We start from the raw sequence: 12,755 nt of genomic DNA, 5'->3' as shown, positions 1-12,755 counted from the left end.
GTAAAAAAAAAGAAAAGAAAAAAAAAGCCACTAATTAAAGGTCTGTAAGCAGCCCCTAAACACTCTCTGATCAATCGTCCCATTAAAGAGTGATGAAGAGAAAAGACTTCATCAACCTTGCATTCTTTAGAGAAAAGGGCGTGAGACAGCCGAGAGAGAAAGAGAGACAGAGAGATGTTGATAAATATCTGAGCATGAGTATTCTCTGTATGGAATGTAAATGTCTCACTGAGAAAAGTCCAGAGATACTATACAGTTTGTCAAATAACTACTCATTGTTTTAGGTCTCTAAAAGGCTGTTCAGTCATGACGTCAATTTGTAGGCCAACCCGGAAAGCTTATTCGCCGTGGGTTCCTCTGGAATTTTCAATTAGGTTGTTAGAATAGCAGTTTACAAGCATGTAAATGTGATAATTGTAGTCCTTATGAGCTTATTAGCATTATAGCAACTTGCATTAAAAAATCACACAACAGCTTCAAAATTCACTTTTCAGGTGTGACTGTGTGTAAATGATGTTGTAGAACAAAATGTCAAAGTCTCTTCAAGTTATTTTAACTACACACCTTATTTTACTTATAAACCGAAATCGCTGTTCTAAAAACCCACTGGAAATTCCTAAGTGAACCCATGGTTCAAAAATGCTAATTATTAGTGCTGTCAATCGATATTTTTATTTTTTTATTGAAATAATTATATAATGTATGGTGGTACTTCAAAGCTGAACTGCTTCGATGGTAGGAACAGGCACGATTGTGTTAATTTATAACACATTATTTTTCATAAAAATGAATCGCACTAAATTAACGTGTTAAATCGACAACCCTACTAATTATCTTCTAGGCTTTGGGATTCCAAACTGAATTTTTTGCACCCTATGACTTTAAGGAAACACAACCTTACCCAGCATTGCACCATTGACAGGGGTATCAGCATTATCTGAGGGAGATTTCACCACTTCAGTAGAGTGTTGTTTGTGGCTCTAACAGTGGAGAGCAGACTGTTAAGGAATTGGAGGCCTGTTCGAGACCATCTGATAACCTGTTTTGTCTGTTTTCTACCTTCTGTCCTACTCAGTTATAAAGTACTTCATCCCAGCCTTTGGTGGCAAGTCTTACTTGGCCTTCCAAACCATGAGAGCCTACCATACTGTGCGTATTGCCCTGGAGTTCAGGGCATCGGAAATGACAGGGATATTGCTCTATAATGGCCAAACTGGCAAAAAGGACTTCCTGTCTCTGGCATTGGTAGGAGGAAAGGTAGAACTTAGGTAAGTAACTGATACATTCTTATTTAGAACCGGTCCCTTTTAAAAAAAAATGCTTAAACTGAATGGTTTCATGTTATGAATGGTTTCCTTTTAAGCTAAGAACTGTTACTGTGTTACGTTGTACTTAAAATTTGTGAAACCTAAATCAGTGTAACTACTTACTAGTTGTTCAATTCGACAACATGTAGTTAAAGATACACATTAGGAACAGAGTTTTATTGTATTAAATCATACTTTGAAAAAATATGTTACCAAAAATAATATTGTTTTTAGCATTTTTGTTATAATATATGCTAACAAAATACTAGTAGTAAATGGTCTAATATTGTTAGGATCCATTATTAGGTGCTTCCTTAGAAGAACTAAGAATCATTAATGGAATTGTTAAGGAACTGGAATTGGAATCGTGACCAGAATTTATTCGTGATCTTCCTCAGTAATTAATTCTTGATAACTGTTCACACCCTTTCCTCTTCTGTTTCTCTTCCCTGCATGAAGATTTAACACAGGTTCTGGTACAGCTTCAGTGGTCAGTAAAGTACTGGTATGGCCGGGTCGCTGGCATCAACTAGTGGTAGTCCGTAACAGGCGAAATGCCATGCTGAGCGTGGACAATGAGCCAAACGTCGAGGGACAGAGTCCCCCAGGTACCGATGGACTCAACCTGGACACAGACCTTTTCATCGGAGGAGTGCCTGAAGACATCATACAAGAGTAAGAGAAGCCTGACTCTTCATACACACTCCAGACTGGCTGTGAAGAGCTGAGAACCGCAGACTCTTACTCCAGCTTGAAGCCTTTATGAAACTAAATGGGGAGTAATTACCTAACGTGTTGACTGTTGGGTATCTTCTGTGCATGTCTGTAGAAACCTGCCAGAAAGACTATTATGACTTAATAAGATTGAGCAGAAATAGCCAAATCAGATTAGCATCAATCAGAGATGTTTTGAAACACTAGTCAAGCTCTTGTAGATTTCATTTTGTGTTTTACCATCTGTTCTAATTCACAAAAATAGTGGTATTTTAACATTCCAGAGGAATAATTCATGTTGTCCTTATATTTTCTGTGTCATTTAGACATTTCTTAAATAATTTGCTGTTAGTTAAGGAATTAAGGAGTACTAACAAATAGATTTGTGTATTTTGCAGTGTTAAGGAGAAGATGTTGGTGGATACAGGCCTGGTGGGCTGCGTCCGCATGTTGGACGTCAACAATTACGTCTATAACCTGCAGGAGAATGGCGGTGGCGTTCGGTACGGCTCGGGTGTAGGCGAATGCGGCAACAATCCCTGCTTACCGAACCCCTGTAAGAACGGAGCCTCCTGCCAGGTCAAAGAAGCTGAGATGTTCCACTGCAAGTGTGTCAGTGGTTTCTCTGGTGGGTGTACCTTTTACATTTTCTATATGATGTTAAATTACTGTGCTACTTTAAAGGTGAAGTGTGTAATTTCTGTTTTCAAACAAGTTTCAAACACTGTCTTCCATGGTTTGAACAAACAGGGGTTTCTGTCCCAAACTCAGAGCATTGTTCAAGGCTCCCTGTGTGGTAATCCAAACAGATTGCAATATTGTTCAGTGCTGCCATTGGTGCAGAAATTACTCCTCATTTCACCTTTATCTATGCAATATTTTAAAATAATGCTTGGGCAGTGACTGGCTGTTCCAGTTCTGAATATCTGGACTTGACTGTATTGATAAGAGATAAGGCAGGGCAAAGGATGTTTGTACTCAATTTTTAGCCTTACGAGTATGGTAAGACAGATAAGTGTTTGCCCAGCATTTTAAAGGGCAGCGTAGACAAACACATGAGAGAAAAAATGCAGCTTCACCCGTTCTGAATATGCTCACCAAGGAAAGAAAACCCTCTAATTGAATAGGAAAAACATAAATATTTTCAGAGCATCTTAAGAACTTAAGCTCTATTTTCTAGTAGGGCTGTGCTTATAAAAACGTATTGATAAAAAGTAGTGCCATTAGAGCTGTGAGAATTAATGCGTTTACCCATACGATTGATTAAAAAAGTTAAACGCGTTCATTTTTCTTAATCACGATTAATGCATATACCGTTAATAGCATAAAAACTGGTTTGAAGGGCGGAAACTTGGCAATATATCCGCCAGGAGTCATTACATTGACGCACACCACAAACACACACACAACAGCACTTCTGTGTCAGTGATCAAATAATGGAGATAGGAGCTCTTAACACTATTTGTTATATATATTGTATAAAACAAGCCCAGGTGGGACTTGTGATAGAAATCAAGTATTTTTCAGTTTATGTAAGGCGCATTTTAATTACCACAGTACGTCAAATTTCCAAAAACAATCACCAAAACGCAGAATGAGATGTTTTTGTCTTCAAGCCCTTTTCATGTGGAGTTCAAAGTGGCGCTTGACTCTGGCGTTGCCACCCTGACACAAATCATGAAAGCATTGTCATAAATGCATGTAGGAAATCGGATAGCCACAGTCTATCGGTATGTTAATATTGTGGAGGATGATTTTAAGAGATTTAATGCCCATTGCAATGAAAATTCAACCTATGTGGAGACTAGTTATTTAAATTTGTCAAACTCCCACTTAGACTTAACGAAATGTTTAATGTTTCTTGAATTAGTGATATTTTAGTGCATTTCTATCTTTATACTGTGGAAGGCTTTGTTTTGAAAATGTTAATAAAGCATTATGTTGTTACATATTGTTTTTTTTTTTCTTTCCTAGGATGGAAATAAATGCATTTTTACAGGAAAATAAAATTGTCAAATTTCAGTACTTTCTAAATCTGCGATTAATCACGATTAACTATAAAAAAAATTATGCGATTAATCGCAATAAAAAGATTTAATTGACTGATAGTACTAATTGCAATTTTTTTTTCTTTTTTTTTTGCAATATTGCATCAATATTTAAGATAATTTCTATATTTTTATATGTGCATTCATATAATCCTGCAAATCATTTCCAGCAGTTTCAGACTGCCTTCCAATGCAGTGTAAAGTCATGTCTAATTATGTAAAACAATTTAGAGAGTGATTTTAACTATGCACTATGTTTAGTGGCTACAAGTCTGCTTCCACATAGCAGATTAGTGTGTTATTGTCATACCTGTAAGGTAATCTTTGAGAGTTCATATAAACTGTATCTGGCATTTTCCTTTCCATCCATCTTTGCTCTTTCACAGCGTAAAGATGGAGTCCTGATCTGTTATCATCGACAGGGCAGAAGTTACAATATTCTCTTTGTTCAAATCGAAGATATATTTTTTTCCATCTTGCAGTGTTGCTCCAAACACTTGAAATATTGCCTAGAGTAAATTGCTCTGTTGTTCTGCTCGCAAGCCTTTATTGAACAACCTTTATAATAATACAGTTCAATATCTTCCACTTTAAGTTTGGCAGAACTCTTCATATGAGGTGCAAGAAAATTAAGACCCTTTGAAGTTGAAGAGCACACAAAGAAATTGGCTAGAGGGATAAATATGTGGGATAACCTTTAATGTTCAAAGAGCAGGATTGTAAGTTGGTAGGTTGCTGCGCTGGCTCTGTTATAGAACAGCTTTACAGTTTGAGAGTAAGAGAGAGAGACACCTAGCTTAGTATCTCAGAACACAGCAGGAGCTTTCATTACAGCATGCAGTTGCTGCCACCCATGGTGTGATCTCCTACTATAATTCATGTGATCATGGGAGGATTCTTATGAGACCGGCAGCTCTGACCTAAAGCAGTTTCACAGTCTCTCAAGCTAAGAGAGCGCAAACACAGCATTCTGCTTACGGCTTAATCTTAAATTGTAATCATTTAAAATCCTCTTAGAAAATGGCCTCACTTCCTCTCCCTGCTCTCCACATAAGCTTAACTAGTAGGGTTGGGCAACTTCAGAATTTAAGAATGGGCTCAGAATTGGCTCCTTTTCAATAAATGAGTTGGAATTTGAATTGAATTGGCCACACCCAACAGGATGTTGAATTTAATGAATTGCAATTTTGAAATTGCAAATTCAACACAGTTGCACAACAAAGGGATTTCATCAGTCCAACACAACACCAAAATGGGCTGTTTCATTCATATAAGCCTGCTTCATGTTGTTTGGCTGAATTTTGAAGATTTTGGAAAGACTCTTGGAAATGACGTATTCTTTCACTATGGTCCATAACATAACAATTGTTAAATAAAATTAAACATTTAAGATATAATGCACAGTCAGCTGGTCGTTTTTGCAAAATAACACAAGCTCTGCATCGGGGTCCATGATCACCCTGAAGGGGTTTATTTTGCGATAAAGTACATTATCCCACTTATTACATGGCTGCCTACTGAATTAATAAACAAATGGAGATTAAATATTTATTTCCGTTGAAATTATGTTATTATGCGAGAAGAAAGAGGCTGGGGAGTATCCAGAAACCCACTGCTGGTTTGCGTTTGTTGTTCTGTTGGTGTTTATTTTGCGAAAGTACTGCTCATTATGCATCTTACTACTAAACTACTTGCCAGATCAATTGAAAAAATTGAACATGAAACATTTATTGGATTTTTAATTATTTTATTAGCTTACTTGCAGTGATCGCAGAGTGAGACGAGAAGTAGGAAAGATGACTCACAATACCCAGATGACCAGCAAAATATCACATTATCTCCAGATGTGCTGTTATTATTCTGAAATATCAGACCACTGAATGGCACAATTGACCAATCAAAATTGAGTAGAGACATGTATAATTATTGTAAATATAATCCTTTGAATTACAAATCAAATTACAATTCTGCTTACTGTTCAATAATTCAATTCAAATACAGGGATTGGATTGAAATTTAAAAGCAATTCAGTTCTGAATGGCGCTCAACCCTGTTAACTAGTCGCTAGTTTGTATGAAAATGAAAAAGAAGTTGGTTGGAACCCCCCACGGTGACTTCTCGTCTATTATAGTCTCATGATTGACAATTTATGTTAACAGGTCCAACCTGTGCTGATGCCCACAACCCCTGCGACCCCAATAAATGTCACCAGTCATCACGGTGCCAAGTCCTGCCAGAGGGAGGTTACAAATGTGAATGTCCAATGGGACGTGAAGGGAAGCACTGTGAAAAAGGTACAGTACTACATCTTCGTAAAAATACAGTTAATCAGCGTATCGACTATCCTAAGGACCTAAATAACTTTTACTTCTCAGATGCAATTTCATTATTGTTTTTTGCCGAGATCGACTTGGGTCGACTTGGATATTTGCTGTAGAATTATTGAGGGGTAAAAACAGGACGAGGTTATAGTAGATTGGAAAAGTGAGATTGTTAACTTTCTAGTTATCTCCGGTTGGCATCTCCTGTGGGTGCCTTATTGTAAAATATGCTTTATCAGCTAATAATATGGTGTGTCGGCATCTGGGAGGGAATTTGAAGTTATTTTTCCTTTTACACTGTGTGTGGATTTACATCCTGAATTGGAAGATCAAACGTATGGTAGGTGGAAGGGGGATTCTTCATGCAGATTTCAGTAGTGGGGCATCCTTAGGGAGCTGGACCCTAACCAGGGTGGAGAAACTCAGTTCTGCTGCCATTTTAAAGCTTTCATTAGCACTTGCACTCTGTTGCTTTTCCTCTCTCTAGCCTCATTAAAATTCCTACAGATGTTTTATACCACAAGCACTGGGAAAGCTGAGAACAAATAAAAGGTTTAGAAACACTCTCTCTCTCACATACGCACCTGCTCAACCCAGAACTGTCAAATGAAATGGACCAGAGAGTCACCTTTTTGACTAAGAAAGACTCCATTAGCAGGTGATTAAAATAAATTGAGTTGAACCAGAATCAATGAGTTGAGAGCATCCATCAGACCGAGTGTTTTTTTTTTAATCTCTTAAATCAATGAGATGAGTAATTCTATCAGTCAGCTGCGCATTATGATTAATGGGGAGTCAGTCAGGCAAAGTGTCCAGGGAGAGTGGCTCTCTCAGATAAGAGACTGTCCAGCACTGTTTGGCTCTTCTGAAATAGCAGTCAGTCGTTGTAACAGGTGAGCGCTCCCTACTGGAAGAGGGCAGTATGTAAAACCCAGTACATGGAGTGGAAAGAAGGAAATTTTACATGCAAGCGGATTTAGATAATGGTGCATAACAGATTAGCATGATGTATTTGCTTAAAAATGTGATATCAGAAATAATTTAGAAGACACCAGACTTTCAATAGTGACAGTTCCCCATTATCTCTCAAGAACATAAATATTGAGGATCAAAAAGTACTTAAAATAATACATGATTTGTCTTTTAATCATTATTTGGAAATTAAGATTATTATTAGGGCTGGGCGATATATAGAATATTCACAATATTATTGCAATGATTTTGCTGGCAATATAATAAGCAATATTGTGAATATAATGATGATTGTTGTGTGCTTTTTTTATTTGGCCTTTTATTTACATTTCCTAAAGAGTGCGTCATTAGAGTCATTCCATGATCCTTCAGAGCTGCACAGTTATTAACCCTTTAAGCTCGGATGGGCCCGCCAAGAAAAAACAATTGTCAGAATAATAATAATAATTAAATTTTGAACAACACAAAATAGGTATTGTTTGAAAGCTAAGAAGCTGTACTTTACAATGCATGTAGGCATTATGACCAAAACTGAACAAGTGCTTTGAAATTTGCAGGCAAGTGTTCCATTTTGATAATTTATAAAAAAAAAAAAAAATAATAATAAAAAAACATTGCACTGTGCATATTATTGAAATCAGTAAAAACATAAAACTCATCAAATATGAGTCTTAGCCCTGTGATGGAGTGGCTACCTGTAAAGCTGGGATAGGCTCCAGCACTACTCACAACCCTAAATAGGAAAAGCGGCTATAGAATATGGATGGATGGATATATAAAATATCATCAATAAGCAGCCATATCGCCGAGCCCTACGTATTATTGAAAGTAACTTTTGGAAATACTCGTTTTTATTAAAAGCATTTTTTACAAAAAGATTAAAATCCATTAATATTTTATTTAAAGTGCATATCATGAAATGTTTTATACATCAGTTGTTCTGTTTTCCTGGAATGTTTCAAAATAAATTTATACATTTAGTTATTATTTATTTAATTAATACAATAATGCTTGTGTTTTCATGGAATATTTATAAATAAATTAAAAGTTTATTTATTGAATGATTTTTGTTATTATTTATAGATTTGTTTTTTAGTAAATTGATGCATTTAATTATTTATTTATTTAATTGTTTATTGATTTTTTTTAATGATTTATGTCATTGTTTTAGATTTTTTCAGAATAAATTGGTAAATGAAATTAAGGATTCACTAAGTTGTTTATTGATTTCTTTTTCGTATAATTTTTTTTTTGATTTAAGTATATGATTATGCGAGCAAATTTACGAATGTTTCTTATTTTTTATGTGCCTTTCCTAAAGCTACACTTAACATGAACGTGTGAGGATGCGCTTTAAGTGCTACTTAAGAGAGTCTCTGTTCATATCTGAAGTGCTGGAATGTGACAATGTAGTGCCGCTCATCATTGTAACTTCATTAGATATGTGCATAACTCTATAAATATTTACAATTTACCACGCTAGGAAATGTTTTCATTTATTTTCTCAAAAACTCAACCTAATTAACTACTTAATTAAATTAAGTTTTGTGATCATTTTGTGCAGAATGATCTAATACCTTTAGACAATCACTGCTTTGTTCATTAGATGTGCGTTTGCAGTGTTTTGTTTTCACAAATTCTGTGGGTCAGGATGTAATTGCTTCCAGGGTCAGTAAATACATATGTTAATGAACAGCAGATATCCACTTAGGCCATGTGATTGATCCTGACAATGGTATTGAAAATTATATTATAATATTGACTATAACAAGGTTTACTGTGTTGTCAGTGGAGTGCAAAGTAGCAAGCTGCGCTTTAGGAACATACAAGAATCAAGAGGAGGTCTGCTCTTTGCTCCCCAAAGTGATAGTGGTCAATGTTTCACAACATTGTGGTGCTGACGAAAGTGCCTTTGGGTGTTAGAGAGGAAGAGAAAGTGAGGATGTCGAGCCAAGACCAGAGGCGCAAAAAAAATAGGGGTGCCATACAAAGTGGAGCGCAAACAGGCGCTAAGGGAGGTAGCTAAATGAAGGCACCACACACACCCATTTTAAAGTACTGCTTAAGTTACGATGGCTTTGGGAAACGGGCCACAAAACTAAGATGAATCATATGATGGATTCTAAATTCTGTTTAGACTTACGATGCTTTTGGGAAATGAGGCCCTGACCTGTACTATTACATGGAGCCAAGTCTAAATAAGTGACCTACATTGGGGGCCAAAAGTTTGGAATAATGTACAAATTTTGCAAGTTTGGAAGAAATTGGTACTTTTATTCACCAAATTGGCATTCAACTGATCACAATATATAGTCAGGACATTAATAACATGAAAAATTACTTTTTCAATTTGGAAAAAAAATTCTTAAACTACTTCAAAGAGTTCTCATCAAAAAATCCTGATCCCACAAAATCTCAGTGGGGTTAAGATCCATAACACTCTTTTCCAATTATCTGTTGTCCAATGTCTGTGTTTCTTTGCCCACTCTAATCTTTTCTTTTTGTTTTCTGTTTCAAAAGTGGCTTTTTCTTTGCAATTCTTCCCATAAGGCCTGCACCCCTGAGTCTTCTCTTTACTGTTGTACATGAAACTGGTGTTGAGCGGGTAGAATTCAATGAAGCTGTCAGCTGAGGACATGTGAGGCATCTATTTCTCAAACTAGAGACTCTGATGTACTTATCCTCTTGTTTAGTTGTACATCTGGGCCTTTCACATCTCTTTCTGTTCTTGTTAGAGCCAGTTGTCCTTTGTCTTTGAAGACTGTAGTGTACACCTTTGTATGAAATCTTCAGTTTTTTGGCAGTTTCAAGCGTTGTACAGCCTTCATTCCTCAGAACAATGATTGACTGACGAGTTTCTAGAGAAAGTTGTTTCTTTTTTGCAATATTTGACCTAATATTGACCTAAAGACATGCCAGTCTTTGCATACTGTGGCAACTCAAAAACATACACAAAGACAATGTTAAGCTTCATTAATGTAAATGCAGTGCAGAAAAAGAAATCTGCCATTTCTCACACTCCACTTTGACTGTTCACTTCCTGAGTATGTGCTAATCCTGTGCAATTACTGCAATATGCTTGCTGTGCTGAGTGGCATTGCTGTGTTGGGTGTGTGTTGATGGGTATGTGTGTGTACGTGTGATTGTGTAGGATATATGCACTGTCTGGTCTTTAAATTGGAGGAACCCTCCCCTACAATACTTGTTACATCTGCAAGGCATGATAGACTCATGTGCTCCATAATGGATTCATATTTTTCAGTGTCAGAAAAGGGAGGAGCTTTCATTCCATACTTCACTGGGGACTCATATCTGGAGCTCAAGGGCCTTCATCGTTATGATCTGGATCTGAGGTATACCTTTAGAATTTGACTGTTGCTTTGGAATGAACAGTGGCCCCAATAACACTTTTGGACACTTTAGCCACAGGTAAAATGAGTTTTACTGCATTAGATCAAATTTTCAAACCGAATGACATATGCAAACAAATGACGCTAACCATTAACCATTTTTGCAATTATTTTAAACCAATGGTACCAATGTCATTTTTTTTTTTTGTGGATGTATAAAGTCAGTTCCCCTCAAGATCACACACATTTCCTATCGGAGTAACCACAGATGTAGTTTAGCACATTATCTATTGACATGTTCTATTAAAGGGGTAGTTCACCCAAAAATGAAAATTCTCTTATCATATACTCACTCTCATGCCATTTCAATGTATTCTTTCTTTCTTCTGCAGAACTCAAACGAAGATTTTTAGAAGAATATCTCAGCTCTGTAGGTCCTTTCAATGCAATTGAGTGGGGCCCAGACCTTTGAAGCAGAATGTAAAAGTGAAAGTACAGATTTATAGTAAAAAGGACTTAAATATTGATCTGTTTCTCACCAAATGTAACTGCATCGCTTCAGAAGATATGCAATATGTTAAACCACTGAAGTAATATGGATTACTTTTATGCTGACTTTATGTGATTTTTGGAGCTTGAAAGTTCTGGTCACCATTCACTTGCATTGTTTGGACCTACAGAGCTGAGATATTCTTCTAAAAATCTTCATTTGAGTTCTGCAGAAGAAAGAAAGTCATACACTTTTGAAATGGCATGAGAGTGAGTAAATGATGAGAGAATTTTCCTTTTTGGGGGAACTGTCCCTTTAACTTTGGTCAACTAGAAAGTGTACAAATACTTTTGTCTTAATTCGAAACAATATTTATTGTTTTTGTCATTTCTAATATAAACAATTTATAAACCTATTAAACTTTTTTCTTTTTTTTTTTTGGACATATTTTGCTTAAAAAAGTAGTATCTTAAAATAAATGGCACATGGTTTGATAGTTTGTTATATAATACATACACATTAATTCATTTTTAAGTGCAATTAAAGTGTCCAAATACTTAATTCTGCCACTATATGTGTTATGATGATGCACACTGATGCAGTGTCATATCTAATTGTATAGTGCTTTCATTATTTTTGCATAGGCAAAAATTCAGCATGACTATTGTTCTGCTGGCCAATGACTCTAAAGGCATGATCTTCTACAATGGTCAAAAGACGGATGGCAAAGGAGATTTCATTTCTCTCTCCCTGAATGATGGTATCCTAGAATTCAGATATGATCTGGGCAAAGGGCCGGCTGTCATTAGGTAACACAAATCTCTCTCTCTCTCTCTCTCTCTCTCTCTCTCTCTCCCTCTCTCTCTAGTGCTAATATGATTAGATTCTAATTATTTTCACAATGTCAACCATAAGTGGCTAAATAGGTGCATATTAACGTTTTTTTATTCCTTCGCCCACCTCTTTGTGCGTGTGTGTGCACATATGTTCGTCTGTGATTATAGGAGTAAAGAGAAAATAAAGCTGAATGAGTGGAACACAGTGAATCTTGAGCGGGCCAGCCGGAAAGGAGAGATCAGCATTAATGGCAAAGATCCGGTCAGAGGAGAGGCACCGGTATGATACCTATAGATCTGTGTCTTCCTTTGCAAATGACCCCATTAAAGCCCATGATTCTGGAAAACATGGCTCCATGTCACCACAGACTGAGTGTGGTTCAGAAATCAAAATTCATCACCCTTCTTTTAAAGAACAATTCAGGTGCCAAAGTTGTCATGGCACTTGGATAAATACCATGGTATTGACTGATTACCATATTCATATACCACGGTACTTCAAGATACTTCAAAGAATTCCATGGTATTACCATGGTACATGTCCAAAAACTATAGTAATACCATGATACTTTTTGGTATGTTTGTGTCAGTGTTGAGTGGTATGGGCCATCGTGCTTTGTTCGGTGCTTTTTATGGATGCAAGGCTTTGGACGCAAGTTATGCCTTTGACGCAGGGTCTGGGGTGCATGCGTGGGTCGCTTGTGCAGCTGCCATTTT

The 12,755-nt window shown here is 36.5% G+C and overlaps 1 protein-coding gene across 4 annotated transcripts in view; it reads left to right on the top strand.

Moving 5' to 3' along the window:
* agrn (agrin) overlaps nt 1-12,755 on the top strand; it is a 361,141-nt gene that overhangs the window by 322,931 nt on the left and 25,455 nt on the right. For all 4 annotated transcript variants that reach the window (XM_051661300.1, XM_051661303.1, XM_051661302.1 and 1 more), the window contains 7 exons: nt 1,076-1,268; nt 1,767-1,982; nt 2,420-2,649; nt 6,229-6,363; nt 10,625-10,715; nt 11,847-12,011; nt 12,207-12,318. In XM_051661300.1, coding sequence (XP_051517260.1) covers nt 1,076-1,268; nt 1,767-1,982; nt 2,420-2,649; nt 6,229-6,363; nt 10,625-10,715; nt 11,847-12,011; nt 12,207-12,318 — 1,142 coding nt within the window. The remainder of the gene's footprint in view (nt 1-1,075; nt 1,269-1,766; nt 1,983-2,419; nt 2,650-6,228; nt 6,364-10,624; nt 10,716-11,846; nt 12,012-12,206; nt 12,319-12,755) is intronic.

Source organism: Myxocyprinus asiaticus, chromosome 29 (genome assembly GCF_019703515.2).
Source record: "Myxocyprinus asiaticus isolate MX2 ecotype Aquarium Trade chromosome 29, UBuf_Myxa_2, whole genome shotgun sequence".
In the NCBI taxonomy this organism is placed as follows: domain Eukaryota; kingdom Metazoa; phylum Chordata; class Actinopteri; order Cypriniformes; family Catostomidae; genus Myxocyprinus; species Myxocyprinus asiaticus.
The sequence above is the reverse complement of the archived record's forward strand: the minus strand, read 5'-3'. Positions and strand labels throughout refer to the sequence as shown.